A 17,605-nucleotide genomic window follows, 5' to 3' on the forward strand; every position below is an offset into this window, starting at 1 on the left:
AGCCAAAGGAAGGTGCAGTTTTGAGCAGAGGGGAGCAACAGTCAATGGAGCAGGGGCTTAACCCTTTCTGTACCAGCCATTTTCCCCCTCAAACTGCTTTGCCCCATGTGAGGTTCTAGATGGATAATCTGGAACAACATAGGGGGAAATTCTTCCTTCCTTCCTTCCTTCCTTCCTTCCTTCCTTCCTTCCCTCCCTAATGCAATAATAGCCTGCAATTTGCAAACAGAATGAAAATACATAGTTAAAAACATAGCAATCACAACAATGTGTGTAAGAGATTTCGAGGAAATTGCCTACAGAGAAAAGGTTCAAAACTCTTTTCTCCCTTGCTCCTCTTCTGCTCACAACAACAGCCTCCTGAGATTCCTCTGCATTTTTGAAAAGGCATATAGCTGTGCTTCATAACATGCCTTTTCCCTGACAAGTACACTAGTCAGGGAGCTGTAATTGGCTGCAGCTGCCTGCTGAGTGTATCCTAACCAAAAATCCAAGTTTGCCTTCACGTAACTTGTGAAATGGCCTTGAATTTGTGTGCTGAATGGCAGAAATTTAGTAAACTTCTGTGAAAATCTGCCAACTCGTGACACGGTTTGCATAAAACTGCAGAACAGTTATGAAACTGGTCCCCCCCCCACTTTTTCTGTTCCCTTAATGTGCTCCATCTAAAAGGCTCTTCCAGAATGTCAGTATTTTGTGGGAGGGAATCAAGTGCATAGCATAGCAGAAGGTTAGGTTTGTGCCATTAAAGTGGATGAAAGCAACACATCCACTTAACAAACCCCTAACAGGAGCACATATACCGTATTTTTCGCCCTATAGGACACACCGTCCCATAGGACGCACCTAGTTTTTTGGGGGGGAAATAAAGGAAAAAAAATTATCCCCCCCCAGCCGCGGGGGAAGCCCGAGCTTTTAAAAACGCACCTACTGTAGTTTTTAGAGGAGAAAAGGATATCTGCCCGAAGCGCAGGGCGCTCTGCTTCAGCAGTAGAGACACTACAGATAGGGGTCTTGGCGGCAGCTCACCTTCGCACCCCCTCAAGAACCCCCAATTTGTCCTGTGCCTCCTAAATGGCTGCCCTGAGCTGATCCCTAAAAAACCCACCCCACTCGTACTCACCCCAAAGCCAAGGCTTTGTATTACCCCTCCCCTCAAAACCCAATTCAAAACACCCTACATGTAACCCCCCCAAACCGTGCCTCTGATCTCTCATTTCCCCCCCCAAACCCCCTTGCCCAAAAAAAGAGGGTTCAGACCCCCCTCCTCATCTGGAGGCAGCACCTTCCTTCCTCCACAACCCCTATATTTAGATCCCTAAACTTACCTAACTCACCCCTCCCGCAAGATAAAAAAATGCCCCTTTCCAGGAGGAGGAGGAGCAAGAGGTGCTCCCCACCCCGAAAGAGCCCCCTCCCCTAATCAAGCCCCCTCCCGCCCTGTCCTCCCTCCCTCCCCTCGGGGATAATCTCATCCCTCCTTCGCCTCCTTCCCCCATGCAGCTCTAGGGGGGGGGAGTCCGAGGGGGGGGGGAGGAGGAAAAAGGGGGGGAGTCCGAGGGGGGGGAGGAGGAAAAAGGGGGGGGAGAAGAAGAAGAAACCGAGGGGGGGAGAAGGGGAGGCAGCCCCTGCGGAGGAGGCCGGTCTCCGCGCTGCGCCACAGCAGCAACAACAGAACCAGCCGCCTTCCCGCTCGCCTTCCCTCCTTGCCTGTCAGCGCCAGTCCCAGGCGCCGCCTCCTTCCCCTTCTCTGCCTTCCCTCCCCTCAGCGCCCCACTGGCTTCGCCTGCCCCCGCTGCCTTCCCCTCTGTCCCGCCGCGCGCGGGACAGCAGCCACCTCAGCCTCCTACTTCTCCCGTCCTCCTTGTGGCAGCGTCGGCGTCTTCCCCTCAGGCAACAACATGGAGGCAGGAAGGACAGCGGGCGCCGGGCGGGGGGGGACGGTTTGAACTGCGCGCGCGCGCCCACCCCGTTTCTCCCTGCCTGCCTGAGCGCTGAACAACGGGGTTTGGAATGCAGGCAACTCTCCGCTAGGCGTGGGAGCCCAACGCCGGGCTCCCGTGCCTTGCAGAGAGCTGCGCGAAGTCTGGGCGCGCTGAACTCAGCGCGCCCAGCCTTCGGCATGCAGGCAACTCTCCGCAAGCCGCGGGAGCCGGCACAGGCTCCCACAGCTTGCAGATAGCTTCCTGAAGCCTCGCTCTCCAGGCTTCAGCAAAAGCCTGCATTCGCCCCATAGGACGCACACACATTTCCCCTTCATTTTTGGAGGGGAAAAAGTGCGTCCTATGGGGCGAAAAATACGGTAAACACCCTGCAAGCAAATAAGGATGAATGCTCAACAAACAGGTGGTCTGGAGGGGCCCTAAACATCCTGGCTTTATTTTCAACATGCAAATTAGCATATGTAGATAGATGAGGACAGGTGCCAATGCAGGAATCCTGACAAGTGTTGTCATCAGAAGAGGAAATTTGCAGAGCATTGTATCTGACATGAATGCAAAGAAGATGAGTTTTTATGAGTGTGAAGCAGGCAGATCTAATGCAGGGGGAAATTCGCCTGGAATTTCTCCTGTGCAAGTTTCACTGAAATGAACAGTCGTTAATTAGGTTTGTGCGGGAGAACTTCCTAGAGGCTTGTGTCCTGGGTTAATTAATTTGAGGAGGATGCCACTTGGATTTTCCACTTCAAGTGCTGCAATGTCTTGGGCTTGTCCCACAGAAAGCAGCTCAGTTGCTAATAGGTTCTTAATATCACTTTTGTCTCCCCCCGATTTACATTTGGAAACTATATGTGGGAAAGCAACCAGAAGATGGCTGAAAGTACATATTTGTAAAGTCTGAATACTCAAATAGCTTTCTCAATTGTGGGACTCAAGTCTCATTTGTGCCTGATCAGTCGACCACTACAAAGATGCATATCTTCACTTAAGTCACTTTTTGCCCTACATGTGCTTGCAAAACACCAATAGAATCATGAGATGCAGGTGTCACTTTGAACAGAAAACCCATCCAAAGCAGCTGTACTGTTCTTTTTTCAGTGCTAAAATCTCCCTCTCTGGAAGGCCAGCTTACCACTGGAAACTGTTTTAGGTTCTTCTGCGTATCCAGGTCTTTCTCTGTGATGGTGAACTCCACAGCCTGGCGTGCCTTCTCAGCTTCCCATTCTTGCAGCTCTTTCTCATACTGATCGAGTGGGTGCTGGGTAAAAATCTACAGGGAACAAACCTATGATTAACTCAGCATTCTGCAAGTTTGCACTCCTGCTACTTCAAGTACGCTGAGATGATGAAAAACTTGCTCTGCCTATAGACATATGTCTTGTAAGTATGAATTTCCAACAAAACTCTGACTTTATTTTCTGACCTTATACACCAAATGTGTGGAAACAATAACTTGTCCAACCAATCAAAGCAAAGGGTTAACCGGGATCTCAAAAACCTCCCACCAACATCTCAGTAAGATTTAGAATTAACACACAATCAAAGAGGGAACAAGGTGGTTGCAGAGCAGCAACTACAAGTGTTTGGACCAAAGACGAACCTCAACTGCAGCACTCTGAGAAATTATGAGGGGGGAAATTGAGCCATGCCTGTTCAATGGTATCCTTATTTGTTGTGTGTATTTGTCACCTCATACCATAAGTTTCTTGGTGATATGCAACAGTGGTACTATAGGAGTAGGTAATGTAATTGGAGTTGAATATATTTCAGTATACGCGGGTGGCGCTGTGGGTTAAACCACAGAGCCTAGGACTTGCTGATCAGAAGGTCGGTGGTTCGAATCTCGGTGACGGGATGAGCTCCCGTTGCTCATTTCCTGCTCCGGCCAACCTAGCAGTTCGAAAGCACGTCAAAGTGCAAGTAGATAAATAGGTACCGCTCCGGCGGAAAGGTAAACGGCGTTTCTGTGCGCTGCTCTGGTTCGCCAGAAGCGACTTAGTCATGCTGGCCACATGACCCGGAAGCTGTACGCCGGCTCCCTCAGCCAATAAAGCGAGATGAGCGCTGCAACCCCAGAGTCGGTCACGACTGTACCTAATGGTCAGGGGTCCCTTTACCTTATATTTCAGTAATCTAGCAACATCCTTGGGTTTTGGTGTTCAAAGAAGTGATGATCTAAAGTACACACTAATCCTCACCTCACATATCAAATCTATGTTGTAGAAGCATGGAATTTCACCAGCATAGAGCGTGAGAACCAATGAGACGCTCTCCCCAGCCTGCACAACTCCAGTCTCTGGAATAATGTCCATTACCTTGAAACAAAGAAAGTGGTTGTCAGAAGCATTAGCAGTGCATAATGGATCCCCACCAGAATGTTTTCAGGCCTATGGCTTCTAACCATTAGGAAAGGAAGGTATGTGGCTTTCAGTACTCCAGCATCACAGTGGGAGAGGCCACAACACTGCCAAAGGGGACCAAGAGCAATCAGACAGATGAAGCTCACCACCATGGAATTGGAAGTCCCAGTGTGCCAAGAAAAAACAATGGCCTCATTCTCGGAGGCATTGTTGAGAAAAAAGAGTCGGCTGCATTTACTGTAGACTGGGATGTTGCCAAAACAAATCCGGGGATGAGATAAGTACACCGTCTGCAAAGAGAATAAACAGAGGGTGATCCCCTATTCTAACAAGATGGGATCTCTTGTCTCCCCCTTCCCCACCCACCCCTCCCCATGAAAGGAAGCTAGCACAGTGCTACCAGTGACAGACATTTAAGCAGCACTATATGCATGAAACATGTCTAAAAAAATACAGATTAATGGTAGCAGCCTGTTTCACAAAACTCTCAGCTACAGATGTGATCCAATTACAACAATGCTTTCGTAGTAGGAGGCATCCGTATGGGAGGATTGTGAAAAGACTCCTAGTGTAGCTGAAGCAAAGGGTTAACCAGGATCTCAAAAACCTCCCACCAACATCTCAGTAAGATTTAGAATTCTTAGTTAACACACAAATATAGGTCAAAACCCCAGTACTTCAAGGGGACAAACTTCTGTGCTCATCCAGTTCTCCCCGCTCTCTACCCAAAGGGGAAGGAGAAAAGCATGGTTGTAGCAACACATGCCACCTCTGCCCCACTTCCTGCTTTGGCCAAAAAGAGATGGCTCTACTCATCCATCACTACCCCTGCATCCATGATGAATATATTTTCAGAGAAAGCTTAAGCCTCACTGGAGAAAGAGCATGTGAGCCTTCAAATAATGTTTCAGGTGTCACATGCAGAACCTCCCTACTGTTGAATATATAATGGATCATACTATATAGCCACATTAGACTGACTTCGCCTGTTTCAACGTTGGTAAAAGGCTCTACATGGTAAGGCCTCTGCACCAGAGTTATAAAATTTATAAGCAGCAATTGTGGAGATTGGTTGGGCAGCATGCTATATCGCTGCATCAGCGCTGCACCCTGCTGCAGCTGCTGGCTCTGGCATTTGAACTCTATCATGCAATCCCAATCAACCCCTGTGGCTTCCATTTACAAATGTTGCAGCAGTGGCGTGAATCTTTCAATAATACTGAATTGTTTGGTTTGGTTTTTGCAGTAATCACACCACACTTGCAAAATCTGAAGCTGGCCATAGAATTCTACCAAAGGAGCATCATGTGTCATCCCAAAGATGACTGAACAAGCAGCATTCAATTCTCAAATAGCAATGATTCATTTGCAAGTTACTTTCTAGCAGTGGTCAACAATCAGGGTTTTGCAAAGCCTATCGCTACTCATCCTTACTTGTGGGCATATCATAGTTGATCAAGGAGGCTAACATTTTAAAACAAAGCAAATCAAACAGAACCAGAAAATTAATAAGAAATCGCAAACAAAATAGGCCACAGAAGTGGAAATAAAATAGCATTACTGAGGCTCTTGTAATCTGAATGCATGTTGGCAAGACAACAGCACAGGGCAAATTGAACAGATGGTTTATCCAGTAAAAAACTGCTGGTTCATATCACAACATAAAGAAGTTCTTCAAAACATGCAAACCCAGAAACATCTGCAGTATGATAGGAGACTACTATTGCATGCCTGGTTCTTGAAGAAAAAACAACACTGATTTTGTGGTTCGTGGACCACAAGTTGCATAGGCCTGGTTTAAATTAACCAATTGCACAAAGATAGCCATTGCTGTTTGGGTGAGAGGAGGATCACACAACACATTATTCAAGAGGAAACAGGACTACACAGAGAAATATAGCTCTTGTGGTGCCAAGGTCTCATACAATTTGAAATATCTGTTCTACGCCCTCCAACGTTCTTCCATGCTAGAAGCACACCATCCTTTGATACTTACCAGGCCAGGCACTGGTAATTTGGCAGAACCTGGTGCCGTCGCAGCACAAACCACTTTGTCGAATTGTGCTGATTCACCCATAACGTGTGGATCGAAGCCTATGCCTTGGAAGGTAATCAGAGCAGAGTCCCCTTCAAGGATATGGATAGGTACCTCTACCTAGGCAGAAAAACGAAACACAAAGCTGTGACTGGAAGGGCTCTGGTTTTACTCTGGTGTTCAATAAGAGTCAAAAACAGCTTTGTTGGAGTACAGCAGCTATCTTGCGAGTTAAAGCAGGGAAAGGATGTTCATGTCAGAGCCCAAGGAGGTTAAGCAAAGCAAGGAGAGACAGAAGCAAAATAGGCCTGTTACCTTTTGCTGGGAAATGTTCCAATCAGATTTCAGTCGGTAGTTCAAATCTAAAAACAGAGCTCATAAGGCTCACAATCTCTGTCCTAGGAAGACAAGTGTGCTTTTTACATGCTCAATGATACTCTTTTCTATTATTTTACACATGCCAAAGATGACTGCTGAAACAGATTCTGGATTGAATTCTGCAAATTAAGCCCTGGTTGTGCATGGTTCAGAGCCATTTTAATCAATTTTAGTGTTTTTGATAAGCCACTGTGCACACAAACCAAGAGTTTCTCCCCACTTTTAGGGCTTTCCTGCACCATTGTGGCCTTGGGCAATGACTGCCCAGTTGTTTCTCATTTGTTAATCTCCATGTATCTTTCTGCAAGGCTGTGTTTCTTTGCAGCTATGTTTTTCCAGCTGTCACGATAAAGTCTTTTGTAACTAATGAAAATATGAGAATAATTTTCACAGATAGTATGCTTGTTACTGCTGTAATTGTATAGAACGTGGTTGTGTGGATTTTACGTCCACTCACTAGATTTTGCCTGAGGCATAACCAGTGGTGTATAGCCCAGCTCTTCCTTCCCATACTCCCCAATTTGTACATTTTAAAAAGGGTTTGTTGTATAATTCTCCAGTGGCAATTAAGGATATCAGAAACAGAAACAGGAGCAGAAATTGCCACAATTCCCATGTTCGCCCAAGGTAAGGAATGAAAGTCAAGGAGGTGGATACAAATGGCCCGGCGAGTGTTGGTTCCTCCGACACCAGGAGGGGGCGCTGGTGTGTGAGCACCTGCTTCATGCCCCCTCCACCCACACCCAGGGCCATGGCCATGGCCATGGCCCTTCTGGCAGCCCTGATTAAAAGTGTGTTGGGAAGCATATCCTGCAAAGGCTAAAATGCACCTTGAGCTTGTTTTGGCTGACTGTGCATAAAAAGCTCTCAGATAAAAAGGTGTTGGTCACATATCAAGTTTGCATTCTTAGGAATTCACACTGTAATGCAGCTTTGGGGCAGCAATGGGGGCTGAAAGTTGGAAGGACCAAGAGGCAGCTGCCCCAGCAGGAGTTATGCCGCAATGAACAATATGGGAATGTATTAGAACTCTTGTGAATAAGGGCAGTCAAAGTAGAAAGTTCTAATCAGCTAGGTAGGAAAGCTATGAGACACAAATTCCCAAAGGAAAGTGCTTGTTCTTAAAGGTGCCAGCCTCACCGAATACATTTTGGCTTCCAATGGTGAAAAGATCCATTCCGTGTGTGCTGTCAAGCCTGGACCAATCTCTCCTCTTGGATTCAGGCAGACAAACACCGCATGCTGGTAATTCTCTTCCTGTACTTTCATCAGAGCATCCACTTGGATTTCATACATTGCAGTTGTGGCACCTCCATTGTACAGTTCATAGATCTGCAAGAAGAGAGGGGAAAGACTGGTCAGCACTGGGTTTCAAGATGCTCACATGGTCTGGTGTGGCTTCTTCTGGGTCTTCTACTATGTAGTCCCTATTAGAGGAAACCTAAGCCTGGCAGCTACAATCTTAAATGTTATTCCTTAGCAGAATTCCAAAGTTCTATATCAATCTGTGACAGCTAACCAGCCAGCAGTATTTTCTCAGAATGCTTGGAACAGTTCAGGAAACAATAGGAGAGAAGGATTCTCTTTGAGGTATTTTATTTACATCATTCTCTGCTAAGTAGCAAATGAAATGGACTAGATGAAATCAGGATGAAGAAGGTTCTCCCACAATATGTATGCAAGAGACTGGATCAATCAATGTGTGATAAATGAACATGTAGCACCACTTTTTCCTTATGTGGACTGTTGAGTGCAGTCTAACTGCTGGGCACAAAGGAAAATTAAATGCAGGCACAGAGGGGGATTTATAGAGAAGTATCAACAGGGGGAAAGTGGGGTCCTGAACCCTTGTGTTAAGTGATTCTCCCATGCAAATGCTCCTCCAGCAGTTCTCCACCCCCTGTCAGACATTCCAGTCACTGGGCTCATCCACACTTCCACTTCCAGAAAGCATGGGCCATAGTGGTTTTCAGCTTGTCTTGTGCCTGTCAGACCCGGAGGGTCTGAGCAGTTTTCTGTTTGCCCCGCCACTGTCTGTGGGAAACCCCCTTCCTTAGCGCTGAATTGGAGCAAACATCAATACACAGAAAACCCGATTGACGTTTGCTCTGATTCAGTGCTAAATAGCAGGTTTAACAGGAGAAAGCAGTGGGACAAGCGGAACTCTGGATGAACCTTCTGAATGAATTAAAATGGCATGGAGAGCTGCTGAAAAGGACAACTGGTGACCAGTCCTCCCCTGCAAATGTCCTTATGCCTGCATTGGCATTAAAAAAGCACTAGAAAACCCATGCTCACTCTATAGTTTGTAACATCACTCTCGCCCAAAGCATGACATTTCTTCTGCCACCTATCACCCTGTTACTTCTTTTTTTTCTTTTACTTTTTAATTTGTTTGCACATTTTTCATTTACAGTCAGTTATAATTATTCCAGTTACATACATCATCTCCTAACTCTTCTCATCTGGACTTCCCAACCTATCTTTCCTTGACATCCTAACCCAGTCTCTTTGGTTTGCTGCAACTGCTAAAGCTTTCCAATCCTTCCCCCTCCTTTCACTCTTTGTTGTGTTTTCTGGTGTTCATATATTTAACCCTACTTGTAAATTTATAATTATACTGCTTCTTTTTAAATACTCCTAGTTGTTTCCACTCGCTTCGTACTGTTTTTCTCTTTGTATTTCTTATTTGGCCATCATCATGGCGAATTCTACATATTCTATTAGTTTAAGCAACCACTGGTCTTTGTTCAGGATTTTCCTCTTCTTCCACATTTTAGCATATAGTAACCTTGCTGCTGCTGTTGTGTAAAGGAAGAGGTTTTTTACTTGATCTGGAATTTCTTGTCCTATTTTAGCTAGCAAGAATGCTTCTGGCTTCTTGGGAAAGGAACGTTTAAGCATCTTCTTCAGTTCTTAGTAAATCATTCCCCAGAATTTTGTTTTGCAAATTCGCATTACCACCACGTGTGGATTAACGATCCCTCCTTGTCTAAACATTTCCAACATAAGTTGGAGCCTCTTTTATACATTTTAACCAGTTTGCTGGGCGTTAAATGCCATCTGAAGATCATTTTATGGGTGTTTTCCCTAATTGTGTAACAGGCTGAGAAATTTATTGTGTTTTTCCATAATGTTTTCCATGCTGATAATTCTATACTAGGTAAAGGTAAAGGACCTCTGGATGGTTAAGTCCAGTCAATGGGGTGCAGCGCTCATCTTGCTTTCAGGCTGAGGGAGCCAGCATTTGTCTGCAGACAGCTTTCCAGGTCATGTGGCCAACATGACTGAACCACTTCTGGCACAACGGAACACAGTGACGGAGGCCAGAGCGCACAGAAACACCGTTTATCTTTAATTCTATACTGTTCCTTCTCTTGGGAGGTACCTGCCCATACAGATCTGGACCTTTGAGTGTTCTTTTCTGCTCATTGCTTTACAACATTCTTTTGGGAGGGTAGTGGGGTGGTGGGGGGGAAAGACTTTTGATGCCTCACCTGTTTAGGAGGGTCATAGGTGCCAATAGCAATAGGCGTGAACATATGCTTGGTTGAAGTGAAGTGAATGTATCGGTGCTCCATTTGCAGGGTCACACCAATAAAGTTCAGCTGCAGATGCAAAATAATTGTAGGGATGGGGGGAGGAATAGACTTAGTTTGTACCATGCAGATCACAAACACACGGATTACAAAAGCAGAAGACACCTTGCGCTTGCTTCACTCAGAGGGGCCATGCAGAGGAAAGTGTAACAGTATGAATGAAGGGTCTTTCACTCTTACCCTTCGAAGATAGTTGAAGCAGTATGACTACAGGGAATAGCTTGGCAGCATTGTCAGGAATTCTCCTCTTTAACTCTCCCACTGAAGAGGTTTAGGGAACATGCGGTTAAAGAGTTTCTGGCCACCTGGCTGACTAGGATGTGTGCCCCCCAGCCGGGACCCCTGCACTCAGCTGCCCCTCTGGGCAGCCATCAAGACCTGTGCCAAATGGGCAGAGCCAAGAGAGCCCATCCAAGGGCTTTGCACAAAGGCACAGTTAAGCCTTGTGTTTTCACAGCCTGCTCAACAGGCTGGATTTTCAGCTGACAATGGTCCCTGAAGTGGGGCAGCGGGGAAAAGAAAAATAAAGGGTGATGGGAACACAATACTCTCACAGGAAATCTTGGGCACCTAGTGGAGGTTCAGTGGGCCATGAGAAAGGTGCCCACTGGAGCACAAGGTGACTTTGACTCTAACTGACAAGTCGAAGGGGAGAGAGGGAAAAACCAGGGAAGGCAGGCAAAGTTCAGAATTTGAGGACAACCAAATGCAGGAAACACGAGTGGCATAAGGGAAGATGGCATGAAGTAATAAAAGGACTGTGGCTCATGTTTCTGCTTGGGAGGAATGATGTCTCCCACAGCCCTCCACAAAGTTATCTAGTCAGGATGTGAGCCAAAAGTGAGGTCTCTGCGTGAAGGAGGAGGATTCAGAGAGCTGGAAATGAGAGGATGCTTCCTAGAAAAGTGCTTGCTGGAGGGAAAAGTCTGCCATCCATGTGGCCTTACTGTGCAGGGAGTATAATAGTAGAAATAAAATATGGCTATGCATGAAGAGCTATAGTTCTAGGACAGAATACCTGAGGCCTGCGGGGACAGGACAGGATACAAATTTAATTAACAATAACCAGTGCTTTTTTGGGGGGGGTACTCAAGAGTATGCACTACTGGCATCACTCTTCATTTGTTGTTAAAAAGTGTGGCACTTGCTATAACAACTTCATGGTGAGTATTTTTCTAGAAAAAAGCACTAATAATAATAGTAATACCAAAAGGCATACTTTGTCCCTCCATTCAAGAGAAGGCAGCTTCAGGAAAACAATGTCTCCTATTGCTATACCATTAAAGGAGCCTGACTGGCTCTAGGAAAGGGTTTTGGAAATCCTCACCAGTGAGGACAGTTTCTGAACCTCTCAGCCCAGTATCGTACCAGAATTTCTCGGCCATGGGATATCTTCAGCAGGACTGGAAGCCGATCAGTGCCAATGAAATCGTGTCTGGCGGGGGAAAACAAAAAACCAATATCAGAAACACACGTAGATGAAATCGTTCCAGACTTTTAAGCAGGAGAATCCTGCCTCAAACAGCTGATTAGCGACAATACATTTACCTGCTGAACTGTTGCATAAAGAGCCAGAAGGACAGATATGTCTGGACAGATACGTTCACCTAGAAATGCCTTGTTTTCTACAAACTCAGGGCACTGAAAAATTGGGCTTTGGAGGAAATAGAATCCATGCAGCTGTTGGCTTTTTCATGGTGCAAGGCTATGTTAATGAGGGTGACTTTTTCTGCCTGGGTGTCACACTTCAGACAACCTTGATAATGCCCAAGGACAGAAGATGGCATACTCAAGGGGCCCTTGTGCTGGTGGACGCTAATTAGGAGTTGACCTTGGCGTTTGGGTTTGGGATCAATTTCCACATGGGGAAGGAAGGAACCACAGCATGTAGGTACCTGTAGGATAAGTGTATAGCTTGCTCTTGCCCTGGAAGAAGCTTTCCTGCCTTGGGGGAAATGGCAAAAAGCTGGTTATCCTGGATCCGCATCTGATGCAGCTCGCTGGGGTCAAACTCTGTGCTTTCTGCCCAGTATTCCATTTCAATCCTCTGGTCAGAAGGAAACAGAAAGGCCCTGGGAAGCAGGCAGAACAAAGCAAAAGGTATCACTTAATAATGGAAACCAAAAAGAATCAAGATATGAAAACCAAGATAGCAGCCTGCCTTATGGTCACATTGACAAAGCTCCCCAACCCTGAGCTGGGCAATATGCATAAAATTTAAATAAATAAATAAACTGCTGCACCAGGAAAAGCTGGTGATGGGCCCCCTAGTCTAACTTCTTGCTTGGGAAAGTAACTGAGAGCTAGAGTATCCTCAGCACTTGTCTGTCAAGCCTCCTAGGTATTACAGGGGGTTGGACTAGATGTCCCTTGGGGGTCCCTTCCAACTCTGCAGTTCTATGATGCTATGAATATCTCTAGCAATAGGGAGCCCATCTGCACCCTAGGCCATTGGTTCCATTGCTGAACTGCTCTTATTGTTAAGTTGCTTCTCCTAACAGACACAATCAGTCCCTGTCTTTACTGTGCATGTATTTAGTTCATGGAATCAGAGTTTGAAGGGACCCCAAGGGACTCCAAGGGTCATCTACTCCAACCCCCTGCAATGTGCCATAGAGGGGGCGGGCCAAGGAGCCCTTTGGGACATAAAGACCTGCAACCTGGCCACTAGCAGTCCTTCCAACAGAGGTTTTGTGTATCTGCATGTTAAAGAAGCCATGTCTGCACTGTGAGTCCTATGTAAGTTCCTGCTAGGGTGGGTGGCTGTTCTAGATGCCTGCCATCAGAATTCTACATGGCTGTCCTAACTATTCCCTCCTTCGTTAGGGCCAGGAAGTGTGAATTACTCACCAGCTCACGGGTATCCCCCCGTTGTTTTGTAGCATCAGCACAACTACTGAGGGCACTCTTCTGACAGGAGCTGCACCGAAGTTGAAATCCAGCATGACAGGAGTGTAAACTGGAGGGATTAGCCGTGTGCTTCAAATGAAAGAAATCGGATGTGAGAAAAATCCATGAGGAGGTGTTCCATGGTGGGGCTGGAAATACCAAATCTGGCTCACACTCACACCATATTTCCTAGCACTTGTTTGCCAGAATAGAAAAGGGAAGGAAGCTGCTGTTTCAGACTGTGAGGAAATCAGGAGTACTGTATCCCTGTGTATAAAAGAGAAGAGCTAGGGGTTCAGGATCTGGCAGAAGATGAACTATTCTTACCTATGCCTGGTAGGCACTCCGAAGGTGAGCTCCTGTGGTGTTGGATCTAGCTCCAGATACTGGTTCAGAGCTTCCAAGGAGAAAAGCCGCCAGAGAAACAGCTTACTGATGCCACTGGCACTTCCTGTTCCACAGGCATCCGTGATGCAGATGGATGGATAGACACCTGTTGCTGTCACCTGGCAAAGCGGCTGCTTCTCCCCAAGAGGATTCGCGGCTTGCATGGGGAGACAAAACAGACTTGCAGACTAGGCATCATAAAAGTAAAACTTTTATTATTACCGGTATTTTAAATGTCTCCCTTTCCCCACATTTGCGGACGGCAAATCTCCCTCAAGGCTGTGCTACTTCTTGCAGACTCTCTGCATTTTTCTACCGCATGGATAATAACAAAATGCTGTTCCTAGAAAGGGGGCCACAGCTCAGTGCTAGAGGATACGTTATGAGAGCAGATGCTCTTAGGGCCAATCCCCAGTATCTCCAAATAGGAAAGACCCCTATCTGAAACCTAGAAGCTACAGCATCAGATGGACTAGTGGTATGATTTCTTTCCCCAGATAATGCTGAATTGAACTTTGTTTTGCAAGTGTCACCAGCACCTCCTGGCTATCATTACTGACAATGAAGTCAAGGGAGGGCAGATGTCAAGCTTGTGGGATCTACTTTTTGGGGAAGGGGTGACAAACCCCTGAGGCTCCTGCACCATAATTTCTCCACTCCCTGTTACAGTTTGGGAGCCTACAAACCAGTTTGCATTTTGGGTGAACAACAGAAGGACTATTCCCTTCAGTCTATTACTGCACAAGGAAGTCTTGGGCATTACTGTCAGTGAAGTGGATTTATATGAGCTTTCCACAAATGACTAAAGATGGTTGGGGTCCACACTTTCTTCGATTGTGAGAGAAAGCCCTCAGGTTTAACAAAGGAGACCCTGAACTCCAATGCCAGATATTCATTTGAGGGCAGAATAGGGGAAGATAGAAGCAAATAAGATAAAAGGGGGAGCTCTTTTTCTGCCTCACAATCCCACAATTTAGGCTAAACCTTCTATTACCACGTCACTCATTCCTCAGCCACACAGGTTTTCTATAGGTTTGGTGTGTAGTCAAACAGATGGAGCCTTTTCATCTGGTGTGGAACCTCTCCCTGCTGAGCCCACCCCATTAATAATATCTTTGGTGTGAGGCTGCTTTCATACTTTCCATTTCTCACCTTTGGGAGTGGAAATGGCATAATAGATTGTCCAGATGTAGTGCAATTGGCGGGTCGGCCTAATAATCCCGCGTACAAAGATCTTTCCCCGAGCAGGAATTGTCCCTTTGTAGTGGTCAAGTTCTATTGCTGTGAGGAGGAAAGACAAAAAACAAAATTGTGAGTATGGATGGAGAGAGACTTTAGGCAGCTGAAAGCACAAGAAATCTGTCTTTCCATTAAATACCTAAGGAGTCACTGGCAACTTCTTCAGGGTCACATGGTCCAGTGATCAACTGCTCCACACTAAGGACGTATTTTAAGCAGCAGGCTCCGTTGTTAAAGAAGGCAAATTCACATGACTGTGTGCTGCCAACCAGGATGTTGCCGACAGCTACCTGCTCTTTTTGTCCCTGCAGAGCAAGCACAACACAGGAAGTTTATTAAGAGACACTGACAATGAGTATTCCATGCAAATAAATTCTGAAATTTAATACACTGAGGGAAAAGAATAGCATCAGAGGGGTAGGCCAAGGGTCTCATTAGGATCGCTATTCAATCCATCACTGCCAGCAGCAGTGAGCAAGTTTTCCCTGGTGGAACCCACCAGAACACAGTTCCGGGAACTTTTTTTGTCAAATCTGCTCACCTTCTCTGGTGGGTGCAGCTATCTCCCCAAGCAAAACCATCTTCTCCCAGCCTCTTGCATGGCCTGGGGGCAAATCCACACGCCAGAGCAAGCACAAAGCAAGGGCTAGGGCACTGCTGCTGAGCATGGCCAAAGGGTGGAGCGAGTGCATTCCAGAGGAGCCGCTCGGTGCTCTGCTGTTCTGGATATACCTCACAGTGTTGCTTGGCGAGGGGAGGAAACACAAGCAGTCTTCCATTTTCCCACCAGAGAGCGCAGCAGCAAGCTGCAGAAGAGCAGCCATGAAGAGCAGTGGGGCAATGTCACTCATGGAAGGGGCGAGCGTGTGGCAGGAAATGCTGCTCTGCCAGCAAAGGTCAACCATGGGCTGGGTGACGGCAAAAACAGTGGGCACTCTTAGGAATAAGAACCTCCATCCTGCTTTGCAAAGCCATTCCCAAAACCTGTTGGCCTGCTCGTTGGTGCCAAGTGAAGATGCCAGCATTGGAAAAGAGCAGTGTGCCTCTGAGCAAGTGCAGAGTGTTCACCCTCTGACCCCCCTCCTTGCAACTGAGCAGTACTTTTATTCTAGAAAAAAATGCACTGGCCAGCAGGTAGAGGCTTCATAGCACTACCAACTGGAAGGGATATGTCCAGGCTTCCATAAATGCCAGGTGTCATCTGGGTATGCTTAAACTATCAGCTCTGTGATTGGACTTCCACCCTCTTCCAACATGGTCTTGCAGGGGCGCCAACTTATAAAAAATATTGGGGGGGCCCATACCGGGGTCCTGCCGCTGGTTCGCTTGGGTAGCCGGGAGAACGCAGTTCGAGGTGGCGGTGTTGGGGAGAGACCCTCGCTCAGGGCGCCACTAGACTTGGCGGCCGGCAGCCTATCTGGGGGGTTTTGGAGCGTATTTCGGCGGAGCGATTGGGGAGGAGGGGGCTTGTTGCCGGATTCTTCAGCTGGGCCGGAGATCCGCTGCTGGGGGGTCCCTGGGCCGAGTTGTGAGCACGGCCTGCTGAAGGGAGATCCAGCCGATTGCGCGACGGGGACGGCCGGGGCTCTCCGGCTAGGGCGCGCGGCTGGCTGGCGAGGGAGCAGGTGGGGAGGAGGCGGGGGTCCTCACTCTTAGGAAACGCACCCGCGCGCCCGATTGCCACGAAGTCCGAAGGGTGCGTGTGTGGAATTAAAAAGCAAAAACGAGATACGGGCAGGGTAGGCAAAGAGTTTTCCGCAAGAGGATGGAGGGCAGGTTGAAGAGAAAATCACTCAGGATGAGACAGTCAAATCAGCCATGATAAAATGGTCTCAGGATATTGGGTATAACATCATGTTTGAGGACTGGGAAAGGTTATGGACCACCGGAATGAAATTCACGGCATGTAATGCCTTGAAGGAAAATATTATGAAAATGATTTATAGGTGGTACATGACCCCAGTCAAGCTTGCAAAAATATATCACCTGTCTGATAATAAATGTTGGAAATGTAAGGAGGCTGAAGGGACATTCTTTCACCTCTGGTGGACTTGTCCAAAAGTGAAGGCCTTCTGGGAAATGATCTATAATGAGTTAAAAAAGGTATTTAAGTATACCTTTCCCAAGAAACCAGAGGCCTTCCTCTTGGGCATTGTTGGCCAGAAAGTGTTAAAGAAGGATAGAACTTTCTTTATGTATGCAACTACAGCAGCAAGAATACTTATCGCAAAATATTGGAAGACACAAGATTTGCCCACACTGGAAGAGTGGCAGACGCAATTGATGGACTACATGGAACTGGCTGAAATGACTGGCAGAATCCGAGATTTGGGAGAAGAAACAACGGAAGAGGACTGGGAAAAATTTAAGGACTATTTACAAAAACAATAAGTTGTATGAATGTTAAAAATTTACACGATTCGGAAACTATAGCTTCAGCAATTAGATTTGGGAAACAGGAAATTATATTTTAAGTAAGAAAAGGTCAAAATCTAAGGTAATACTATGTTTAATTTAAGATATAAGTAACTGATGAAAAGTATGTTAAATTTAGAGGTATAGTATTTGAAAAGTACAAAATAAGGTACGAAACAAGGTAATAATTTGCTGCTATCTTTATTATAAAGAATGCAGGGTAAGGGAGATGCGAGGAAGTCCAGTTAGTTATATAAAAAATGTGTTGAATGGTTGGTTTTCTTTTCTTCTTTTTCTTTTTTTCTTTTTCTTGTTCTTTTACTTTTTTCTTCAGTGTATGTTTCTAACTTTGTATTTGAAAAC

General features: G+C 46.3%; 1 protein-coding gene across 4 annotated transcripts in view; it reads right to left on the reverse strand.

Moving 5' to 3' along the window:
- The window catches only part of CFAP65 (cilia and flagella associated protein 65), a 44,415-nt gene that overhangs the window by 8,435 nt on the left and 18,375 nt on the right, over positions 1-17,605 (reverse strand). For all 4 annotated transcript variants that reach the window (XM_082201500.1, XM_082201498.1, XM_082201499.1 and 1 more), the window contains 12 exons: positions 14,967-15,132; positions 14,741-14,869; positions 13,529-13,745; positions 13,163-13,291; positions 12,208-12,384; positions 11,681-11,747; positions 10,211-10,321; positions 7,854-8,045; positions 6,297-6,455; positions 4,447-4,590; positions 4,139-4,255; positions 3,073-3,210 (listed from right to left, as the gene is read on the reverse strand). In XM_082201500.1, coding sequence (XP_082057626.1) covers positions 3,073-3,210; positions 4,139-4,255; positions 4,447-4,590; positions 6,297-6,455; positions 7,854-8,045; positions 10,211-10,321; positions 11,681-11,747; positions 12,208-12,384; positions 13,163-13,291; positions 13,529-13,745; positions 14,741-14,869; positions 14,967-15,132 — 1,746 coding nt within the window. The remainder of the gene's footprint in view (positions 1-3,072; positions 3,211-4,138; positions 4,256-4,446; positions 4,591-6,296; positions 6,456-7,853; positions 8,046-10,210; positions 10,322-11,680; positions 11,748-12,207; positions 12,385-13,162; positions 13,292-13,528; positions 13,746-14,740; positions 14,870-14,966; positions 15,133-17,605) is intronic.

This window comes from Podarcis vaucheri (assembly GCF_965113315.1).
Source record: "Podarcis vaucheri genome assembly, chromosome: 1".
NCBI classification, from domain to species: domain Eukaryota; kingdom Metazoa; phylum Chordata; class Lepidosauria; order Squamata; family Lacertidae; genus Podarcis; species Podarcis vaucheri.